At 38.0% G+C, this 21,317-nt stretch overlaps 3 protein-coding genes and 1 long non-coding RNA gene across 6 annotated transcripts; 1 reads left to right on the forward strand and 3 right to left on the reverse strand.

Annotated features, from left to right (window-relative positions):
* Nucleotides 1-560: 560 nt before the first annotated feature.
* LOC139188475 (uncharacterized) lies at nucleotides 561-5,070 on the forward strand. The gene is made up of 3 exons (XR_011571931.1): nucleotides 561-859; nucleotides 1,049-1,135; nucleotides 4,805-5,070. It is a non-coding gene; the product is annotated as an uncharacterized lncRNA (long non-coding RNA).
* Nucleotides 5,071-5,281: 211 nt separating this feature from the next.
* On the reverse strand, nucleotides 5,282-7,966 carry LOC103422305 (receptor-like protein EIX2). Its single transcript, XM_029110097.2, has one exon. The coding sequence runs from the start codon at nucleotides 7,964-7,966 to the stop codon at nucleotides 5,282-5,284; it is 2,685 nt and encodes an 894-aa protein (XP_028965930.2).
* Nucleotides 7,967-8,393: 427 nt separating this feature from the next.
* LOC103445959 (uncharacterized) lies at nucleotides 8,394-13,687 on the reverse strand. Of its 3 annotated transcripts, none has more exons than XR_011571930.1 (5): nucleotides 13,228-13,585; nucleotides 11,972-12,505; nucleotides 10,587-11,016; nucleotides 9,634-10,476; nucleotides 8,394-9,572 (listed from the first exon to the last, which is right to left on the reverse strand). XR_011571930.1 is itself a non-coding variant. In XM_029110099.2 (5 exons), the coding sequence occupies exons 1-5, from the start codon at nucleotides 13,284-13,286 to the stop codon at nucleotides 8,907-8,909; spliced, it is 1,107 nt and encodes a 368-aa protein (XP_028965932.1). In that variant the 5' UTR covers nucleotides 13,287-13,687; the 3' UTR covers nucleotides 8,394-8,906. The 3 variants fall into 3 exon arrangements, 2 of the variants coding, with proteins under 2 accessions (XP_028965932.1, XP_028965931.1); XM_029110099.2 differs by having other exon boundaries at nucleotides 8,394-8,960; nucleotides 10,399-10,476; nucleotides 13,276-13,687; XM_029110098.2 differs by having other exon boundaries at nucleotides 8,394-8,960; nucleotides 10,399-10,476; nucleotides 13,228-13,651.
* A 2,259-nt stretch (nucleotides 13,688-15,946) lies between these two features.
* On the reverse strand, nucleotides 15,947-18,826 carry LOC103412307 (transcription initiation factor TFIID subunit 11). Its single transcript, XM_008350888.4, has 5 exons — nucleotides 18,414-18,826; nucleotides 17,675-17,762; nucleotides 17,460-17,559; nucleotides 17,210-17,373; nucleotides 15,947-16,333 (listed from the first exon to the last, which is right to left on the reverse strand). The coding sequence occupies exons 1-4, from the start codon at nucleotides 18,773-18,775 to the stop codon at nucleotides 17,246-17,248; spliced, it is 678 nt and encodes a 225-aa protein (XP_008349110.1). The 5' UTR covers nucleotides 18,776-18,826; the 3' UTR covers nucleotides 15,947-16,333; nucleotides 17,210-17,245.
* Nucleotides 18,827-21,317: the final 2,491 nt, after the last annotated feature.

A 21,317-nucleotide genomic window follows, 5' to 3' on the forward strand; every position in this document is an offset into this window, starting at 1 on the left:
TTCATGTATTATTTTTTGTATGTAAATAGTACTGTAATAGAATTTTCAGTCCCGCACCATCGCATGTGCATCCTTTGCTAGTTACTATAGTCTAAAGTTGAGGAGGAAATTTTGACACTTTTCATAACCTACAGTAAAACTACCCTGATTTTGGTTTATTTACCAAATTGCCTTTGTACACAAAAATTTGCTCTGTTACGGATTTGCCAGGTTCGGCTTGCATTCAAAAGGCCTGGACCAAAACGGCCCAGTCTTGAAACAAGCAAAGTTACTCTTGTACCCGTATAGATTTCAGATCGGACGGACAGGGGAGAAAATTGTGGGGGTAGTTTTGTCATTGTATATTTGGGATTTGGGGATACCGACTGCCTCGTTCGATGTGATTGAGGGAGTGTTGTTGCGGACAAGGGGCCTGCAGATAGAGACGAAGAGAGAGAGAGGGAAAGAAGGAGAAATCTTGCAAGGAGAGAGAGAGGCCTAAAGGCCTGGACCAAAACGGTCCAGACAGAGGTCTAAAGGCCTGAATCTTTTGGTTGGAGATGACCTTACGGATTTGCCAGGTTCGGCTTGCATTCAAAAGGCCCAGACAGAGGCCTAAAGGCCTGGACCAAAACGGCGCAGTCTTGAAACAAGCAAAGTTACTCTTGTACCCGTTTAGACTTCAGATCGGACGGACAGGGGAGAAAATTGTGGGGGGAGTGTTGTTGCAGACAAGGGTACGGCCTGCAGGTAGAGAAGAAGAGAGGGAGGGAAAGAAGGAGAAATCTTGCAGACAGACAGAGGTGCAGCAAAGCAAGCAGCGTTATGGGCTGCACTGAGACAAGGAGAGAGAGAGAGAGATATGCTGAGTTTAATTTTGGTCTGTTCGTTTCTAGGGTTTGTCTTGCTCTGTTCGTTTTCTTTTTGCTGCTTTTGGATTCAATTCGAATCAAATAATGTAGTTTATCTTGATATGAATTCTCTCTACAACAATAATTAGGGGTTTTTGTTTAAATTATCGCTGATTTGCTTTGATTTGGCATTGAATCTTTGTTAATTTGGACTGCAGGTGGTTCTGATATGGAGGAGAAGCTGCAAGAGCTTATGATCTTGCCGACTTAAGTACGGTCGTTCTTCAACTCATATAAACTTTCCGGTACGGTTCAAACTCTTAAAGAGTTTTATGATTTTGCAAAATCATGTCTGCAGATGTTCTCTTTAGTTGCAGTTGCATCATTACATTATTACACTACCACTGAATCTACTTAGAAGATACGTAGACCACTATCTGAAATGCAAGATAGATGAACTCGGTCAAAACTTAAAAGATTGGACCTAACATTTACACCTTCAAGTGATGTAATATTAAGCATTCACTTGTGTGAGAGATGACAATAGTTAAGTCCACCCACTTCCAGAGGCTGTTGGTATATGTAAAATCCAAAGACTGGATGAGGGGGCCATGATGATGATGGGATTTTGCTATTTTCTCCAGGCTAAGAAAATAAATAAATAAATAAACAAATTGCATGTCCCCAGCAGGATAGTGGAATTTGGGGACTCAGATCAGATCTCATTGGTATTGGCTTATCTAGAATATCCCTATCATTTGCAAATGGGAGGTGGGAGAGAAACTTTGATGGGGCTGACTTGCGAGGGCAACTTTAACATTGGGTGAGATTAGTTGGGGTTGGATCGGATCAAAATCCAAGGTGCTTATGCTATTGTGAGAGATTATCTAAGGATGCTGTGGTCGAGAACCTTACTCAAACTTTCTCGTGAGTTAGTTTAGTTAATAAGAGTAGTGCTCTCAATAGGGCTATCTGACTAGAATTGTAGCACTAAGTTAGATCAGTGCGAGGTCCAGTGAGACTATAATACACAGTACACATACTTTTGTGAGGGATGCACTATAGCTGACCCAATCAGCCATTCGTACTGAAATTTTCTTCGTTAAATCAACATGCGGTTAATGTAAGAGACTTTGTCCCAACTATCAATCTGAGGTGCATCTTCGAAATCATCAAAATCCTCATTGACACTCCAAACATATAACTATAAACCAACTGGAGTCATTGCAACTTTTGTTAACAGATACTTCCGAATTTGCCATTTTGATTATATATTGGTTCTTGATGTCAACTTAATAGAATATTGATGCAAACTGAACTGCTTATTTTATCACATCGATTCACCTATCTCTTGATTTTCCATTATTTGAAGATGACTCTGTTAATTTATGGTTTTTTGGGAAATTTTCAAGTAAAATGTGCATTGTCTAAATTGCTGCATTTGAGAATGCGATTGTATTGCTGCAGCCTTTTGAGTGAATTTTGCTGTGGGTATTATACATAGTTGTTGTCGATTATAGTTTGAAAACTCGAAACAGAGAGCGGACATTTTTCTAGTAATGCCCAAAGCTCAAAGCCCAAATCTCTTTTTCCTCCTATTCCCAATCCCCTTTTTCCTTCCATCCACAACCTACCAACCCTCCACGGCTCCACCTCTCTCCTTTCCACCACCACCTAATTTCTTAATTTCTAATTTTTTTTTTTTTTGATAATGTACTAAATTAGTTGCAGTTGCATCATTGCATTATTACACTATACCACTGAATCTACTTAGAAGATATGTAGGCCACTCTCTGAAATGCAAGATAGATGAACTCAGTCAAAACTTAAAAGATTGGACCCCTAGCATGATCTATCTGACATCCTCAGCGGTACCAATTTAATCGATAAATTGATGACGCCACCAATATATTTACACCTTCAACTGATGCAATATTAAACGTTCACTTTGTGAGAGATGAGGATAGTTAAGCACACCGACTTCCAGAGGCTGTTGATATTTGTAAAATTCAAAGAACTAAACCTAATAGAAGGAGAAGCTTTACTTTGAAAATAAGGATCTATTATGGTAGGGAAGATATAATATTTTGACATATTAAAAATCACATAATCAGTAGTTCACGTGAAACTTAATGAGGAGTTCATGCATAACACGACTTTAGGAACAGCTAGGACCAATTTTAATGCAAGAGAACATTTCATACTTAATGAATCAGTGACCTAAATTTTTCTCGAGCACTCAATCTACTTGGTGCGATGGCAAGTGCCTTCGTCCATGAGCGGTAGGTCTCGGGTTCGAGACTTGGGAGCAGCCTCTCCATAAATGGGGGTAAGGCTAGCCGACATTCACCTCTCCCAGACCCTGCGTAAAGCGGGAGCCTTGTGCACTGGGTACGACTCAATCTATGCGTAAGATACTACAAATAAGAGCAAAGTTCAAAACAAATGCAGGGCAACAATGTGCATTCTATTCCACATATTAATTCCTAAAAATGAAAATCTGTCATAAAATCAGAACGGTGTTTGATCTCGTCTTCCCAAATCTAACAGACACAATCAATCTCAACGAAATAATAAACCACATGATTGACATTCTCTCTTTCGAAATAGCTAATTCAGTTGAGTTCTTATACTAAAAAAATGTAGGGAAAGGATGGTTACAAAAAGCATATACATAACACATATTATAAGACATTGATACTAAGTATCATCTGCTGTAGTCAATTTGGTAAAAACTTGACAAAATTCAGTATCTACATGCATTTAATCAGAGACAGCTGGGGTAGTCTCCATCTTCATTACAATTTTACTACTGGTTGACCATTGGGAATATCGGAGAAGGTTTGCTGGCATGAAAAACCTCTAACCATACAAACAGTATCTTCTTTATTGAAAAGCTTTGGAAAAAAAAGTGAAGAATATTTTATCCCAATTACAATTGGAATGATCAGCTTTATCTTTTTCATGTTTTTTTTTTAAGAACCAAAAGAAAAACAATAAGGTTTAGGTTAAATCAACATGCCGGTTAATGTAATAGACTTTGTCCCATCAATCAATCTGAGGTGCATCTTCTAAATCATCAAAATCCTCACTGACACTCAAACATATAAGCGAACAGGAGCCATTGCAACTTTTGTTAACATATACTTCCGAATTCGCCATTTTGACTGTATATTGATTCTTGATGTCAACTTAATAGAATATTGATGCAAACTGAACTGCTTATTTTATCGCATTGATTCACCTATTTCTTGGTTTTTCAATTATTTGGAGATGACTATTAATTTGTGGTTTTGTGGGAATTACTCAAGTAAAATGTGCATTGTCTAATTATTGCATTTGAGAATGCGATTGTATTGCTGCAGCCTTTTGATTGAATTTTGCTGTAGATATTATTCATAACTGTTGTCGATTGTAGTTTGAAAACCCGATACAGAGAGTGGACATTTTTCAAGTAATGCCCAAAGCCCAAATCTATTTTTCCTCCTATTCCCAATTCCCTTTTTCCTTCCACCCACAACCTACCAACTCTCCACGGATCCACCACCTGCTCCACCTCTCTCCTGTCCACCACCAACGAATTTCTTAATTTCTATTTTTCATTTTTGATAATGTCCTAATTTTTAAATTTAACTAAGCTTACAAATCTTAGCCCAAATTAATAATACAGGATGCTATTCAAATAGATGTATAATGGATGAAATTTTTTGAATTTCTAATAGATTATAGTTATTGCTATGCTTATTAGATTGTAATTTATGATTTTTTACTATTTGATATGTATGTATGTATGTATGTATGTATGTTCGTTCATTAACTGATATGATTTTTTGTTTTAATAATTGATATGTGTAGAAATTAGAAGTTTGGAACGATATTAACACGTGAAAACATTATCGATTAGTTTGGTCAATATTATTTCTCATTTTAACTCCAATTTTGGATGGTTCTGATCCGATTTTGGATACTTCAAGTCCAATACTAGGACCACCCAATGTTAGAAGTCTGGATCCGCCATTGCCACGAGGCGCTCGTAAGATGTTCCTGGTTTTGAGCCTAATCGGAATCTGCCAAGGTCGGGGGAGGGGGGCACTTATCCAGATCTCCAGCGTTTTGGGAGTGGCTCAGATTTCATTTAGATATATGTTATCAAAGACATGTTCCTTTGTAAACTTATTCAGCGTTTTGTAAATCCACATTTTTGTTTTGTTTGAATAGATAATTAAGTCCTTGAATGCAACTGTTGTTAGAACATTATTATTTTTATCTGCATCGAATATGAATTTCGAACTTCCGACAAACAATTGAAGTTAAATCTTAATCAACGCAAACAACTGAAGTACTTAAAACAGAACACATCGTGTCCTAGTAGCTTATTACACATTATAAAGACCAACAGAAAGCATCACGCATGGTAAGAATACTATATGAGTTCAGTACATTTTTTCGAATCAAATTTTTCTTTGCAACCGAGCCACTTTCAATGCAATTGCTAATGCTACTTTATCTTTCATATCATCAAAGAAATGAAAATAGGCATACCTCCATGACTTCTTTACGATTAATGTGCCACAAACTCCCCAAAAGCTTGTAATGAAGCCGAGTGTGATACTGACATAGAGCCAAAGCTTTCCATTATCGTCATCATCTTTATTATCTCCTGCATCACTAGAGGGAAAAGGCGGTGTTTCATCTCCCGGGCACTTGGTTGAAAGAGGAACCCCACAGAGTAATGGATTGCCTTCATAAATGGAAGAGTCCTCAAGCGTCTGGAGTTGGTTGCCCGAAGGAATTCTTCCAGCCAAGTTGTTGAAAGACAAGTTCACATGAGCCAAGAGCGATAAAGAGGAGTAACTTTGAGGAATTTGTCCCGAAAGGCGATTGTGTGAGAGATCAAGAGTTTCCAACCAATGCAAATTTCCAATCGTTGAGGGAATGTTCCCCCTTAACTGATTTCTTGACAAGTTCAAGGTTCCCAATGCAATGAGGCTGGTCATTTCTTCAGGAATTTCGCCTTCTAAATTATTTGATGAAAGATCAATGCTATAAACCCATTTCAAAGCAGTGCTGTAATAAACGAGTTCGCTTCCTTTCGCCGTGACTGTTGTTTGGATCTCATCATATCTAGTGTCTGAATAATTATTGGATGGAGAGAAAGTCAAAGTCGTCAAATTCTTCAAACACTTGGGAATGGTCCCTGAAAGATTGTTATGGCCAAGGTCTAGGATGTGAAGGAAGGGAAGATTGCAAAGATGGCGCGGGATATGTCCACTTAAAAAGTTGGAGTGCAAACGAAGCGTAGACAAATAGGAGTTGTTTGATCCGATCCATAAAGGAACACTTCCGGTTAATTTGTTGCCCCCAAGATCAATACTGCTCAAGTAAGTTGCATTCTTCAACTCGAAAGGAATTTCGCCACCAAAATTGTTGTTGTTCATCTTCAATATATGTAGAGAACTCGGGACCCCCATTGAACTCGGAATATTACCAGAGAGGTTATTGTCTGCCACATCAACAACCCATATATCATGCCACACACTCCATGCTTCTGGGAATTCTCCGTAAAACTGATTGCTCCTTAGGGACAGGATTGTCAAGTTCTGCATGTCGCATAGAGAGGATGGAATTGTACCATTCAAGTGATTCTCCGCAAGATTCAAATATCTTAATTTGGGCATCAGTTGTCCGAAATTTGAAGGAATAGGCCCGGAAAAACTATTACTTTGGAGATGAAGATAAGTGGCATCAGAAGAGAAATGTGGAAGTGGACCTTCAAATTGATTACGACTCAAATCCATATAATGTAAATTTGGAAATTTGAGTTGGGATTGAAGCTTTCCGCGGATTTGGTTGCGAGATAAAACCAAATATTCAACTTTGGAAGATAAGTTGAAGAACCATTCCTCTGGTATAGAATCTGAGATTCTGGTACTACTAAGGGTGACATAAAGTAGCTCAGTTTGAGATTGAAGCCATACAGGAAATGCAGGACCTACACTACAATTTGTAATGTAAATTGTGTGGAGCTGGAAGGGGGGAATCCACTCATAACTCACATTGAAAATGAGCGGCATAGCTCCATCCGTGGACAGATAAAGAGATTGCAGTCTTGTGAGATTTATGAAATGAGTTTCTGTTAAAATGCCTTCCCATGAATTCCCATCCAAACCCAGGTCAACTAGCTCAGATAGTTGGCCCAAACTTTCGGGAATAGATCCGTTCATGTTGTTGTTCCAAAGGTTTAGACTTTTCAAGGATGACAAGTTTCCAACAGAAGTTGGAAACGAGCCCCAAAACAAGTTGCTGTGGAGCTCAAGGTGCTGCAAGTTTGTTGGAACTCTTAAGGAGCAAGACAATTCTGTTGCAAACTCATTGGAAGACAAATCTAGTGACTCTAATCTGTTGTTTGTGCAATTTGAGAAACCACTCAAAAGCTCTTGAAACCCCCCATCAAATTCGTTGCGAGCGAGGTTTAAGGTCTTTAGATTGCAAAAGTTTCCAAGGAGTTTGGGAATTCTACCTTTGAGGTCATTATCAGATAAATCAAGGTGTTTAAGAGATTCGAGGCTTGCAAGTTGGGGAGGAAAATGACCGGTGAAATAATTTCCACTTAGGTCAAGTGTTTGGAGGTTGGTAAGGTTGAAAATGCTTTTGGGAAATTCAGATTCTCCCCCAGATGATGCAAATGAGAAGTTGAAATATCTCAAAGTTGGAAGTTGGCAAACAATGTGAATCCCTTGGAAATGATTGTAACTTAGGTCTAGGTAGCTCAAATGTTTCAAGGTAAGCAAGGATGAAGTTACCTTACCTGCCAAGCGAGACCTTTCAACAGCGTCCCACCCTACATCACCTCCCAACCACCGAGTTGCATAAGTATTACGGAGGTCAATTTTTGTAGCGTGACCAGTGAGGTTGTCGCACGAAATCCCTTCCCATTGACAGCAATCGTGACCAACCCAAGAAGAAAGCCGACGGGACTGATCGGTGAGGTGTTGTTTAAAGCTGAGAAGTGCTCCTCTCTCTTCCTCGATGCATGATTTCGCAGTGACTGAAAGATATGAAGAGGCCAAAACCAGAAAGAGCAAAATGTTGAGGTGAAAAGTAGGGTTGAATAAGCAAGCATGGAACCTACCCATTTTTACCAAGTTTTTCTTTTTTGTTGCAGATGGCTGGCTACTGAGGTGAGGATACAAGTCAATATATAAGAAGCTGAAGCTTGTTAGGAAATCGATGGGGTCGAAAATTCCAAGTCCTCCGCCCATTCTACAAGTTAGCAAAGTCCTCTTAGGTTGACTAGACTTGGGTCTATATCGCACCGTTTTTCACGAATGAAATGTTGAAATTTGATCAAATGAAATTTAATTAAATCTCAACATTTGCTTTTCGTGTTTTGAGGTGCAAAAGGAGCATCACTCGTTTGAAAATGCTTTTAAAATAATTAAAAGCGTTTTTAAAGAAAATAATTTTGAGTTCCAAGAATTGGTTCCACACAATGGCATGTAAGACGTACGTCGAAGCATAAGAAAATTGTGTGTTTTATGAGGAATTAGTAACAAAAAGAAAAGTGAAACTGCTTTGTTATTGAAGGGAGAAATACAGAAGATATTTATAGCCAACATCAATTAATCGATGCCAGAAACCAATAAATTTAAATAAAATAAAGATAAAAATAAAAAACACATTTGAGAAAGAAAAAGAAAATTCTAGTTTATCTAATTGCCGAGTTGGGTGGCGTCCACTGAGTCACAGACAGACCGAGTCAAAAAGGCACGTACGCTTCTCACTTTTCCAGTCAGTGACCTTTGCTGACCAAAATGCCCTCACCCCAAAGTCTAAAATCTCATAACTACCCCTAAGAGCTCAAGAAGAACATCTCAGCCGTTGATCCTCCAAATGACAAAAACCATCATCATCGACATCGACGGCAGGTGGACTACGAAAAGGTAGTGCGTGGGCCCTTACTCCCAGACCCGGGTAACAGTATTTGATTTTTGAATTTCTCACACTTAATGTTTTTCTTTTCTATAATAATTTTGAATAATTATACAATTTAGGGGAATGAAAATAAAAAGATGGCTACTCGGAATCACTGTCGATGCTGTCCATTCCCTTGAGTCCCCTTCTCTTTTGCTGCACATGCAACCCAACCAAAATATTATGCAACCTTTACTATTTTATCTATTTATTTGTTGAAGAATATCCATTTGTCTTTTCTTATATCAGTTGTTATGCGTATTTCACTAATAAATTAAACTACGTAATTCATATTTTTAAGATGAAAAAGTAGAATTTATGATTTCAATGCATTAATTATGTAATTTAATTTACTAGTGGAATACGAGAGTCAAGTGATTTCAATTCCTCTTCTTTGTTATATTAAATTTTGTATACTTGGCATAAAACAAATAAAAGAAATTTTGAAGTTATTAGGCGTTACAAACAAATCAAAATTTGAGAACTAGTTATGCTCCTGCATTGTATTTTTGGAATTAAAAGAGGAATGTTTTTTTTTTTAATCCAAAATTCTTTATAAGATTAACATAACTTCTCCCTTTCATTCTTGATATTTAAAATTGATATAAATTGTCCTAAGATTGCCCACCGTTTCATGATAAATATTTGTTAAATTGAGGATATTTTTGTCAAATCAATTATTCCTCTTGAACTGGTAGTTTCTTTGATTTAACAAATATATTTTACTAAATTACCAAAATAATTAACGATGGACAATCTCAAATACCACTTTTATCGGTTTTAAATCTCAAAGATTAAAATCAGGAGTTATTATAATTTCAGAGACTACCACTTTTATCGGTTTTAAATCTCAAAGATTAAAATCAGGAGTTATTATAATTTCAGAGACCATTTTAAAAATCAACTATTTCTCTTGAACTGGTAGTTTCTTTAATTTAACAAAGATTTTTTTTACTAAAATATCATAATAATTGACAGTAGATAATCTCAAATACCACTTTTATCGGTTTTAAATCTCAAAAATTAAAATAAAGAGTTATAATAATTCCAGAGATCATTTTAACTAAAAAGCCAAAGAGGAATAACATGTCATTAACACTAAAAAAAATGGAATGTCAAAATACACTTCCATAAATAAATTATATACAGGCTGTTTTTCACTTTTCACCACTATAAGAAACATTATTAATGTTGGTATGAAAAGACAATGTTAAATATTATTATTCTCCACTTTAAGCACCTAATTATTTCCTCCACTAAGAAAACAAAAAGTGAATGACAATTAGTCGCAAACTTTTGAGCAATGTAATTATATACGAATACCTTTCATGAATCTATCGTTGAAGTTAGTCTAATAACGCATTATCATGTCAATGTTTTTTATTCACATATCAATACATTTTTGAACTGGAACGCAGCGGTAGCATTTAACCCGTTTCACATAACACCTGACCTCAAATCTAGTTGGATCTTGTTCTCTAGCAAAAATATATTTCCTTTTCCATATTAATGAAGGTGTGTGGATATTTAAAATTTATAAAAATCTGAGGAAAAAGACAAAAGAGGAAAACAGCAGGAAAGAGCAGCATATTACCTTCTTCACACATTTCTTCTCCCTGACCTCATATCGATTCCTTGTCAAGTCAGATAGCCACATCCCTGGAAAACAATACTGCCAACAAACAAATATATTTCAATTAATTTTTTTTGTTTTTAATTAAACCCAAAAATTAAAATTAAAATTAAAATTGAAGAAAAATGATTTTTTAAATTTTAACATACCTGCAGAGTTCTATCAATATTTTTGGCCCTTTTTTTGGGTCTCTGAGGGAGCTTTGTGCCTTTCATTGCAAGGAAATCATCTTCCTTCTCCTTCCTCGACAAAGCAATATAAATTCTCGGCCACTCCACCACTTCGTAGTTCACCTTCTCCGCTGCGGCAGCGGCACCACAATTAGCCGCCGCTCCCGAACCAGCCGCTAATTGATCCGATTGCAACAAAGTAGAATCAGCTTGAGCTCCATTTGGCTTGCTGTCATTTTTGGCTGCTGCTGATGACCTGCCTGAGCAAGCTGGCACCTTTCTCTCATTTTTCTCCGGCGGAGGAGATCGTTTACCCGCCGTAGATCTAGAAGCGGCTCGGCCGTTGCTGCCACCAGTAGGGTTTCTCGATGGCGACCCATTAACCTCGGCAGATCGATCTTCCAAATTCCTGGTCATGGCCAAAGAGAAGAGGAGATCGTAATAAATGGGTGAGTTGGGAGATTTAGGTGGATGAAAAAGGAAGGGACTTTTGGGAGTGGGAGGGATCAGATGGAGGGTTTTTTTCTACACTGTCCCAGAACAGAGATAAGTAATCAGAGGGAAAGACAACAGAAAAAGACAGGATTTGATACCCAATTAAATGAAGAAAAAGCAAGATTAACCTTCTATTATATACTAATTAATTAGATAAATACTCTCACTGCCTCCAAGAAAATCTTTAAAAAAAAAAACACAAATTCCAATGAGAAAAAAAGGGAAATTGGGAGGGAGGATTTTCAAGGAAGGTGATGAGATTTTTATGAATTTTCTATAAATCCACTTCACAAAAAGTGAAAAAACAAGGCAAAAAACAGAGAAAGAGCAAAACAGAGCATTTGAATCTGTTTGGTCTCTGTGAGAGAAAGCAGCTGAGAGACCATGAGAGAGGTGGATGATGAAGGAAATTTTATGGTGTATCGAGGGGTAAAAGGGTCAAATAAATGAAAAATTGTAAAAACGCGTAGTTTTTGAAGATGGATTGAACAGGATCAGCTGGACAAGAACATGGGTTGGTTGTACCAAAAAGGACCCAAAGGGTTTGTAAATTTTAGATCTTGAACCAAAGGACTAAACAGTCTCTGAGAAAACAAAATCTCAGCCTGCAAAAACCCCAAATAAAATCATAGCATATATTAGGAAAAAAATGGGTGGACCAAAAAGTAAAACCAACGTGATTGGAGGACTGGACTTTAAATATTTTTGACAAGAACAGAGATAATGCAAGATCTACCAAATGATCCGGAGCAGTAAAAATTGCATTAAAAGAGGTAAATATTATTAATCCACAGGGAGAAAAAAGGAAAGAAATAAAAACAAAATAATGAAAGGAGTTGGAACTTGGAAGGTTGGTATAGGGAGGGTACCTGCTAGGAAGCGACCCGGAGGCTTCCTTTCTCGGTCTGCTGCCATTAGAAAACGACGACGTAGTGGAGGAAGAAGACGGAAGGGGCGGCGGGGGCGGCGGAGGCGGCATGGACTTGTCTCTCCTCTGCAGCTTTGAAGCCTGCCTTGCTTGGGCCGACGAAGAGGACTCATCGGTGACAGCTCGGATCTCAGTCCTGGAGACTCTCGACCTCTTTCTCTGGCCCCACTGTAGCAGCACATCGCCGGCTCCGCGGATTGGGCTGGGAGTCCGGCTGGGACTCTTGTCCAGCCGCTGCTGGGTCTGGTGGTGGATTTCGCCGTCTGGGGAAGTGGGTCGGGTTCCGAATTGGGATTGGGTCGGGTCTTGAGGCGTGGGTTGGGATCGGAATCTGAAGGGTTTGGTGGGTTCTAGAGATGTGACTATACTGTTTGTTGTCACGGTGTCTGTAATCCCGTCGTCTTTGGATATGGTTCTCACGGTTGGTTTCTTGCCATTGCTCAGAGGAACGCAATCTGGGCTCACTCTCAGGTACCTGAAAAAACAAAATTCAAGAACCCATTAGAGAAATCTAAACGCAAATCCGTTTCCGCAGCTGAATTCATAAAATCGAAGAACAAATCGACATCAATTTGGACGAATTGAGAAGGAAATAAGTAAAACGAACTCAGAATTTCTGGTTCCAAGATCAAATTTCTGGGTAGGATTATCAGTTTTACTGAAGAGATGATAAAACCCAAGATCTTAGCTGAAATTTTTGGAAACAATTTTGCAATCTGATTGAAAACGGGGAATCGAAATTGGCCAACAGAAGCTGGGTATTGGTGAGAGTGGTTTGAATGTTGGTGAGGAGTGATTCGAAACCGAAACCAGTTTTCTAACACCATTTTTCTGCAGTTGACAACAGAAAGCTGAATCTGAAGAACCGAGACAGAGAGCTCTGTTATCTGCGGGAGCAGAAGCATTTCTGCATCAGCAACCGAATCCGATTGGACCCAGAAACTGATTTCGACCCAAGTGAAAAAATCAGAGAGAGAAAGGAGAAGATCTCTCATCCAGTAAACGACCGATTGTTCAGAAAATTGAAAAAAATAAAAATTAAATTTACAGAAACAGGAAGGAAATGATGAAGCCTGATCCCAAGAACCAACCAGCCAACAAAACCAATCGACGGTTCGGACTAATTCGCTGAGAATCGCACACCAATGAAGCAAAACAAAAAACCAAGAAACATGAAAAGAGGAGCAGCAGGCAGACCTCATCATCATCCGGTGAAAAATTCGACCTCTCGGACTACCAACTCACAGCATTAACATCTCCTTTTTGGATACAACCCCAATGAAGAACCGAGTCAAAATTGTTGTCAGAAATCAATGGTTTGTTTCTGAGGATTTGTTCATCAACAATGGCACGAACAAGGACGGGGAGGCTGAAGAGCTAGAGAGAGAGAGAGAGACAGGAGGAGGAGGAGGAGGAGAAGGCAGGTCGAAAGTCTGGCGAGACAATCAGAGAGAGAGAGAGATGGGAGGCAGAGGCAGAACCCAAGTGGGCGATAACATAAATTTATACAACGCGACTAAAATATGGTTGCTGCTGGTGGCTAACAACAAGACGCACTATGCACTTGTACCAGTGCGTTAGCAGACTAGCTGCAATGGCAGGGTCGGCACTCTGGACACGTTTACTTGGTTTGGGCTTCTCTGTCTTCACACAGCCCATTATACAAACATTTGAGGATTGCGCCTAATCTCTACTTAGACATGAACTTACTCGGGTAAAAGAACAGGCGCACACACTGCTCTAGCCAACTGCATATTCGGTGAAGATCTAATTGAGTCATAGTTTGGGGAGGTTGAGATTCTAACATTAAAACACGAAGAATATTTTTTCTTTTTGACGAGGATGTAGTCTAAACTAATGTGATCTCTCGGGCAACAAATCAAACTCAAGTGTAGGGTGCGAGTACATCATCTTGATCAACTGCTAAACTTGTTGATTACAAATCTTTTTTCAATTACAATTTTCAATAAAACTTTGATAATACATCAAAGGTGTGTTCAACCAGGGGTGGGTTCAAAAAACTGAAAACCGAACCGAACCGAAACCGAAAAAATCGAACCAAACCGAACCGAATTAATTAAATTAAATTTTTTATTTAATTATTTGTTTTGGGTATTATTTTCTAAACCCAATTTGTAAGTTAAAATGTGTTAAACCCAATGTGTTGCCAAACTTTAAGCTTAAAATATTAAAAAAAGGCCTATAAAAACTCTAAACCCTAACCTATTATTTCTCCCCCATATAAGGTTCCGGAACCAAACCTCCTCCTGAAGTACTGAAGTACCTACATCCATCTCCATAGCACTGTTTACTTCTGCCCCAGCTTTCTTTTCCAAATCTACTCTCATATAACATGTAACATAATCCATAAACATTTATTTCGGGTATATTACTTGGATAATTTGTGATGGAAAAGAATCCAACACACACTAAATAAATCCACCCATGCATTACTTTTACTAATCAAGTTGTCAACATGCAGTTACAAGCAAACAACCCTGATCTTTGAACAACATCATACAATTTAACTTTTCTAAGTCATTTGTACGATTTTTGTGTTGTGAGGTTGTTAGTTTGAACTTTGGAAGACTTGATTGATGATTTTAGTTCAACTTTAAATGTTTATTTTCATTGTCTTTGATTCTAGTTAGAATGCTTATGTTATGATTGTGTTGGATATGTTAAAATTTAAAATTTCAATGTTTTTCATTTAAAAAAAAAAAACGAAACCAAACCGGAAAAAACCGAACCGAAAAAAAACCAAACCGAAAAAAAAATAAACCGAACCGAAATTTCAGTTTGGTTTCGGTTTTGGCAAAAAACCAAACCGATTTGAACCGAACCCACCCCTATGTTCAACAACCAACCTCAGCTCCACATCTCGAAAATTGTGGATTTTTATTTTTGTTGTAACCAACTACACTTTGCTAACGTAATTAATTTCATACTTTTCTCAATAGATAAACGAGGTCAACAAATAATTTCATATTTTGACATATAGACATACAAATACTTTTTCTCTTCGTTAACAACTCCTTAAAGCACAAAGCGTTGATTGACTTAATTTTAAAACATAATAATATATTTTGACCTCAAACAAAATAAGCTCAAGTCTTAAAACACAAATTTGTGACCTCGACCAAAAGAAATACAAAATGTTGTGACACTTGCTCATTTGTTGGGTATGCTAACGAGGGTGCATTGTTGGGTATGCTAACGAGGGTGCATCAAACCAAGGGCAATCATGCAATTTAGTTTTCAACTTTTCAATTCAACAAATATAAAAATCAAGGAAAACACACACAAACATAACGAGTTACATATTTTTTTAACAAAATATAAAGCTAAAGCAACAATCAGCGAGATATAATCATATAAACCACAATTTAATGCCCTTTTATTAGCAACTTCAGCGTTCATTAAATTCTACTATTCAGTACGAGTAATATTTCTCTTCATTTATAAATAAAAGATCTTAAGTTCAAATATCTTCGAAAATAAATTCAAACCAAACTGTTATTTCCGTTGTGTAGCTTAATCTAAGTTCCCTACCTACTTAATGTAAATATATCATTTTTTTTCCCTTTTAAAAAGGGAACCAACCAGCCTACCAGGGGCCAGGTCAAAAAAGACTAACATAAGCTCTCTTGACCACCATCGTGCGATCCACAAACTCTATAAATCGAAATCAGAACGTGCCATGTAAAATACAAACCTAAAAATCATCCCCAACTACTGGCCACCCGTGGTGGTTATCATTGTTTACAAAATTTTAAATTTTAAAAATAAAAAATTCCATTTTTCCATTAAAAGCATGTAAGCATTTTGATTTGGGTATTTCCAAAAATAAATAATAGCAGCGGAAATAACCATGAAATCCATCCAAGTCATGTATTTTTGACCCGACCCAGTGACATTCAGTATATAAACTCATTCATCCACATGCAAAATATTTTCATGCACCAGCAACTGAACATTACAAATTACAATGACTACACACAGCTCCAATATCTTATAATACATCCAATCAGTCGCTTGGTTGCGAGAAAAAAAAATGCACCAACATAGCACGGACGGCAAATAACTAGCATAAGTATCATGGGTCACAAGTCAAAACGGCATCAACAAACGAAGCTGGCAACATCGTCGTTATTGTGATTTAAATCGGCACCTTCTATGTCTCCCGGAAAACGCGATCGAAGAGGAAGATACTACCACAAGTGATGATCAAGTGCGATACGTCTGGTCTTTAATCGTATTGTATATGTACTGCATCCCAACTCCGACTTACAGATATGTTGACCTTCAAATATGAGCAGAAGAAAGACCGACTTAGAACAGATGATAGTATATTTTACAGATTTCTTCACACAGTTTTGTGTCAGGATAAAATGAAATGAAGTGTAAACTGTAAAGCAATGTGCCACCAAATAGCCTTCCACTCAAAGAAAAACGAAAAAAGAAACAAATAGATGCATATACCATGTTTGGGGTTTGCCAAAAGCAACATGAGAAAGGACTTCCTATCTTCAGTATGCTACAGCTAAACCAATTATAAAGAATGCTCATCGGCAGCCGTACATTTTTAAATCTTCACGGAATAAACAAACAATGGGATCGTGATCTCATCCTTTGTTCTTGAGATCACGAGCCTAGTCATAAGATCACATTTCCGTCATGGGCCGATGTTCCTGTGTATTCTAAGCTAATCAATGCTCAAACTATCCAGATATGTTTTACTCATGGGCTGATGTTTCTAAGTCTTCCAAATAACCTTCAGAAAACAAACCTATCCAACAACTAGACACCACTTGTGATATTTTTACCTTCCAAAGAGACGGGGAGATCTCAAAAACAACTTTAAGAGAATAACAGTGACCTAACTTATGAAGGTTAGCTGACTTTGAACTTGACAATCACAGCATCATGGTGCAGAGTTTTGAAGCAACTTTACTTCATAAAGATGAAAACCAGCATTTTTGTTCTAGGTAGAAAAACGCCCTCGTTCTATAACAAATTCTCTACCTGCTTCTCTCTTGTTTTCATATGTTTTCTATATGCAGTTTTCCTTTTGAAGGGTTTGTCGTTCTCAATTTGACTGCCTAAAAGGTAGAGGATGAGAATGCCATCAAACACACAATAGATTTCCATGACATCTAACAAGGTTATGAGTAGTAACCTGTCCAATGAGCACCAGAACGTGAAATTGGCCCATCTACCGGAAGAGCCTAGACTGTGATCTCTTTGGTACCTTCCCTTCAAGCTTCAACCTTCTGTATGCTTCTCTAAGGTGGCATGGCCTGATTGGCCCAGACTCTTTCCTCTCTGACATCACTATTCTGGCTGCAAAATAACATAGAGGCTCTTGGTAAGCCAAATAAATGGTGGGCCATTAAAATTCATGTTACACTAAATTTTTCATAACATACCTGTCTCAACAAGTTCACCAACAAACATCTTTGCTATCCCTGACACTACAATATTCATTGGCGCAGATATTTTTGGAGTTCCACTGATGCTAGTTAACAACTGCAACAAATAATGCACACAAACATTAATGCGAAATGGCTACTGTTGAAAATATGAAAAATCTATACAGGTTCCAGAAATGCCTTCTATACGGAAAGGTAACAAGGAATCACACCCTTTTCATGTTGGCTCTCTGAAATCCAGCTCTGCGAAACGACTCGTACCTACTCATCTGTTCCTCTGAGAATTGCGATAAAATAGCCCTGAAAGATTATTCAAATCTAGGAGTTTAGAAGGACAAGAATAATCACCAACCAGATGTATTACATGAGATACAACGAAAGTTAGAACAAGCTCAAGGAAGCAAGCATACTAAGAAATTAGAATACTACAAAGTACATCTATCAAGCTTACAACTTTTGTTTCAAACTGTTCTCATTCAAAACCTACTTGGACCCTTCATACCCTAGTCGAGTTGCCTCACCTTCCACCTTGTTTTACTAAACCCGAAAAAACACCCCAACGACGATAAGCTCTATATCAAAAACACTTCAACAGCTCAATTGGAGAAAACAAAACCCTCATCTGTACACTAGCCATGCTCTAATCGATTCTTAGTTACGAAATCCCTTGGTGTTACAAAGTAAGTCGGGTTTCTCTTTAAATATCTGAGATCGAAGTGTTTCCCCTTACTGCTATAAATCAAGGTATGATGAATCTGCTCCATCAAGTTACAAAGCACTTTTATCTACAAACCCTAATTAGTAAATTGATAAAATACACTAAATTTATTGAAAGAAAAAAAAAGCTGAACTACGAATTGGGGTTTATGAAAAAGTGATTAATTACTAAAAAAAATTAGCTGAATTATGAAATGCTGTTAAATAAAAGTGAAAAATTCGAAAGCAACATACTGCATCTTGGCCATTTTGTCAGGATCACCGGTGGCGGAGAACTTTCCGAGCTCGACATCCATGTTGTCTTCGTCGTCATCGTCGTCGTCATCCTTGTTCTTGACAGCGGGCCGAGCAGAGGCGGAGGGCGCCGTCGCAGCAGCAGTTGGCGTTGTTCTTGTTCTGGTAACTGCTGTTGCTTTCGGCGCTGCAGCTGATGGCGCGGAGGAAGATGACGGGCCAGGAACAAGAAGAGGGTCGTCCTCTTCTAGGGCACCAAAGGCGGCGCGCGCGGCTTCAGCGACGGCCGGAGAATCGGGCGGTGAGTCGTCTTCTTGCTCCTCGAACGCCGCTTCGAATGGGTCCTTGGATTGCTGCTTCATTGTCGATCTCTCTGGAATTGGGGAACTTTCGTCCGACGAGACACTCTTCTATTTCCTTTGGTTCAAAATTCAAATATATAATGAGCAAAAGATTGGTGTGGGCCGTTTGGGCTTTCCATTGGTATGGGCCTTTTGAGCTTTCCTTTGTTTAGGCCTTTTTCCTTCCAGGAATCCTTCGGCCGACCCAAAAAAGAAAGCCAAATGGGGAACAGATTATGCAAAGAACATGATTATTACAATTGTAATTAGTTGGCATTCTTCTTCACTTGTAAGTGAGAGGTTTTAGATTTGATTCTTGTCAAAGGAGAATTTGAACCACATTATTGTTAACCCATTGTCAAGCTAAGCCTACCCCTCGCCCTTAGTGTAGATAATATCGTTATTAAAAAAAAATAAAAAAATTAGAGGCGGGCATGGTGAGTTTAATTCGATTTAGGACTCATACAATACTCAAAACCAATGTAACATCACGGCTCAAATTGATTTGATTTGATTGATGCCTCCAACTAGTAGCATAATCGAACAAACTCAATTCAATTAGCGGTCAGTTTGGTTAAGTCATTTTTTCCTAAAGAGATTTGGTTCGGAGTAAGCGGACAAGTAGGTCAAACTGAACTGAACCAAATCGCATGCTCAGATAGTTTGAATGGTTTAAGCGGTATTTTGCACACCCCTTCACCAAAAATTCCGAAGAATGACTAATGTTATGTGGTATGCATGATGTCATTTCTAACGTTACATCAATGGTAGCTAAAAATTCTTAGTAAAGTTAACAGGTAATAAGGGAATAAACGTAGTTAGGTGGTGGGAGTAGTACAGCGATGTGATATCCTCAGCAATATCAACCAAATTATGGCACTAAGGAGGTAAGCTATTGGTTTCTCGACTAAAGCTAAAGAGATGATTAACATAAAGCCACTTTTTTTTCAGATATGGTGATTCAAAGGCAGATCTGGTGATGCCAATATCACTACGTTCGTCCATATCATTACAAAGCTAGATAGATGGATAGATATATATCTATATATATATATATATATGGACACGCATATGTAAAACATTGTAGGGTAGTAGTGCTGTTGCATTGACACTCCACCAAACCCTAACCAGTGTTTGTTTCTTTCTTGTTGTGATGAGTCAGTCAGCCTAACTGAATCAGTCATCACTTTCATGCTCTCTCTCTGCACGTACTAGACTTGTTCTTTATACTTAACCACCACAATTTTGTGCTCATTCGGAGATCAACATACGTATCATCATTGATCATTCACCGTTGAATTTGGACTTCAATGGTAGAGAATAATCAGACGTGTTTGTAGTGTTTTACTTTCAACCCTGAAGTGATCATAAATCTTTGGTGGAGAATAAATGTGTTTTTAATGCTATCATTAAGCATGGATGTCTTCGGGGCAAGATATTTGACAAGATACTTCAAAGAGGTTAAGGCATGGTAGCCAAATACAACTAGGCAAAGCGGCATGTGGGCTTCATCTTGCTCCGAGAAAGAAAAACTAGTGAGTCCGCAACTAGTAGCTATGCATCGAAAGTCCTGTATTCTACCCCCTAAATCATACTTCCATAGATGTTTGCAAGAAATTTTCCTCCCCAATGTGAATCCAAATGTTTGTTCAAACATGTTGGAGATGGAGTTGAATTTTGGTGACTTTAGGAGGGTCATTAGTTATGCAGTCCAATGATCCATATACTTATTATTAAGGCTAAAAGTAGCCAACTAGCAAGGAAGATTCCGCCGCTGATGATGATTGCGATGATGGACCATTGGTGCATAAACCAGCATCATCATCAAAGTGTGTAGAGGCATGGAAGCAAGCAATCACCTTACACGAGCTCAGAGACACCATTTCCATTTGGGGAGGATCAATCGAGTGTTTTGTCTTTTTTTTTTTCTTTCTAAAAATTGAATCATAATATAAAGCAGTAGTTTTTTTTTATCTTATTTAGGGTCCCGTTTGGCGACATTGTCAATTATTGTGTTCTCTTTAAACCAAAGCAATCTTATGAAATAATCTCAAGGGTTCATTCCACTTGAGGCATCTACTTTGTGTATGTATTTATATGTGTATATATCGGCCTAGAGTCCTTCAGTTCAGGTGAAAAAGATTAAAACATGTCAACAAAGAGAGGGAGAAGGGGGAAAGTGGAGGGAGGGAAGGAAGGGGGGAAAGAGATCGGTTTATGGTGAACTTGAAGAAAGTTGAAGTGCTACTATATATAAAACCAATTAACAATATGAGAAGTAGTCTAATTACGTATAAGCACGTGCAAGGTTCTTTTTTTTTTTGATGTGGGATTCATACTTTCACGTGTAGTTAACTTTCAAGCCTAATATGTGGACAATACAAACGGGACGACATGGAGCACGTGTGTTGGGCTTCACACATGAGACAACTTGCCCCTGTACCATAAATAAAGTTGACGTTCTCTTATAAAACCAATTAGCAACATAAGGAATAACTCATTTCCTTATAAGTACATACAAGGTGAGTCACAACATGTCGGTCGAGAGGGTAAAATGAATCAT

This window comes from Malus domestica, chromosome 10, assembly GCF_042453785.1.
Source record: "Malus domestica chromosome 10, GDT2T_hap1".
Classification (NCBI taxonomy): domain Eukaryota; kingdom Viridiplantae; phylum Streptophyta; class Magnoliopsida; order Rosales; family Rosaceae; genus Malus; species Malus domestica.

What these genes read in the sequence shown, in the direction of transcription:
- LOC103422305 (XM_029110097.2), bottom strand. Translation starts at nt 7,966, where the DNA reads ATGGGTAGGTTCCATGCTTGCTTATTCAACCCTACTTTTCACCTCAAC.
- LOC103445959 (XM_029110099.2), bottom strand. An exon ending in TCCGGGTCGCTTCCTAGCAG is followed by an intron (nt 11,017 to 11,971) that starts GTACCCTCCCTA and finishes GGCCATGACCAG; the next exon opens with GAATTTGGAAGATCGATCTG. An exon ending in ATATTGATAGAACTCTGCAG is followed by an intron (nt 10,477 to 10,586) that starts GTATGTTAAAAT and finishes GTTTGTTGGCAG; the next exon opens with TATTGTTTTCCAGGGATGTG.
- LOC103412307 (XM_008350888.4), bottom strand. Translation starts at nt 18,775, where the DNA reads ATGAAGCAGCAATCCAAGGACCCATTCGAAGCGGCGTTCGAGGAGCAA. An exon ending in GACAAAATGGCCAAGATGCA is followed by an intron (nt 17,763 to 18,413) that starts GTATGTTGCTTT and finishes ATAATCTTTCAG; the next exon opens with GGCTATTTTATCGCAATTCT. An exon ending in TGGTGAACTTGTTGAGACAG is followed by an intron (nt 17,374 to 17,459) that starts GTATGTTATGAA and finishes GTTATTTTGCAG; the next exon opens with CCAGAATAGTGATGTCAGAG.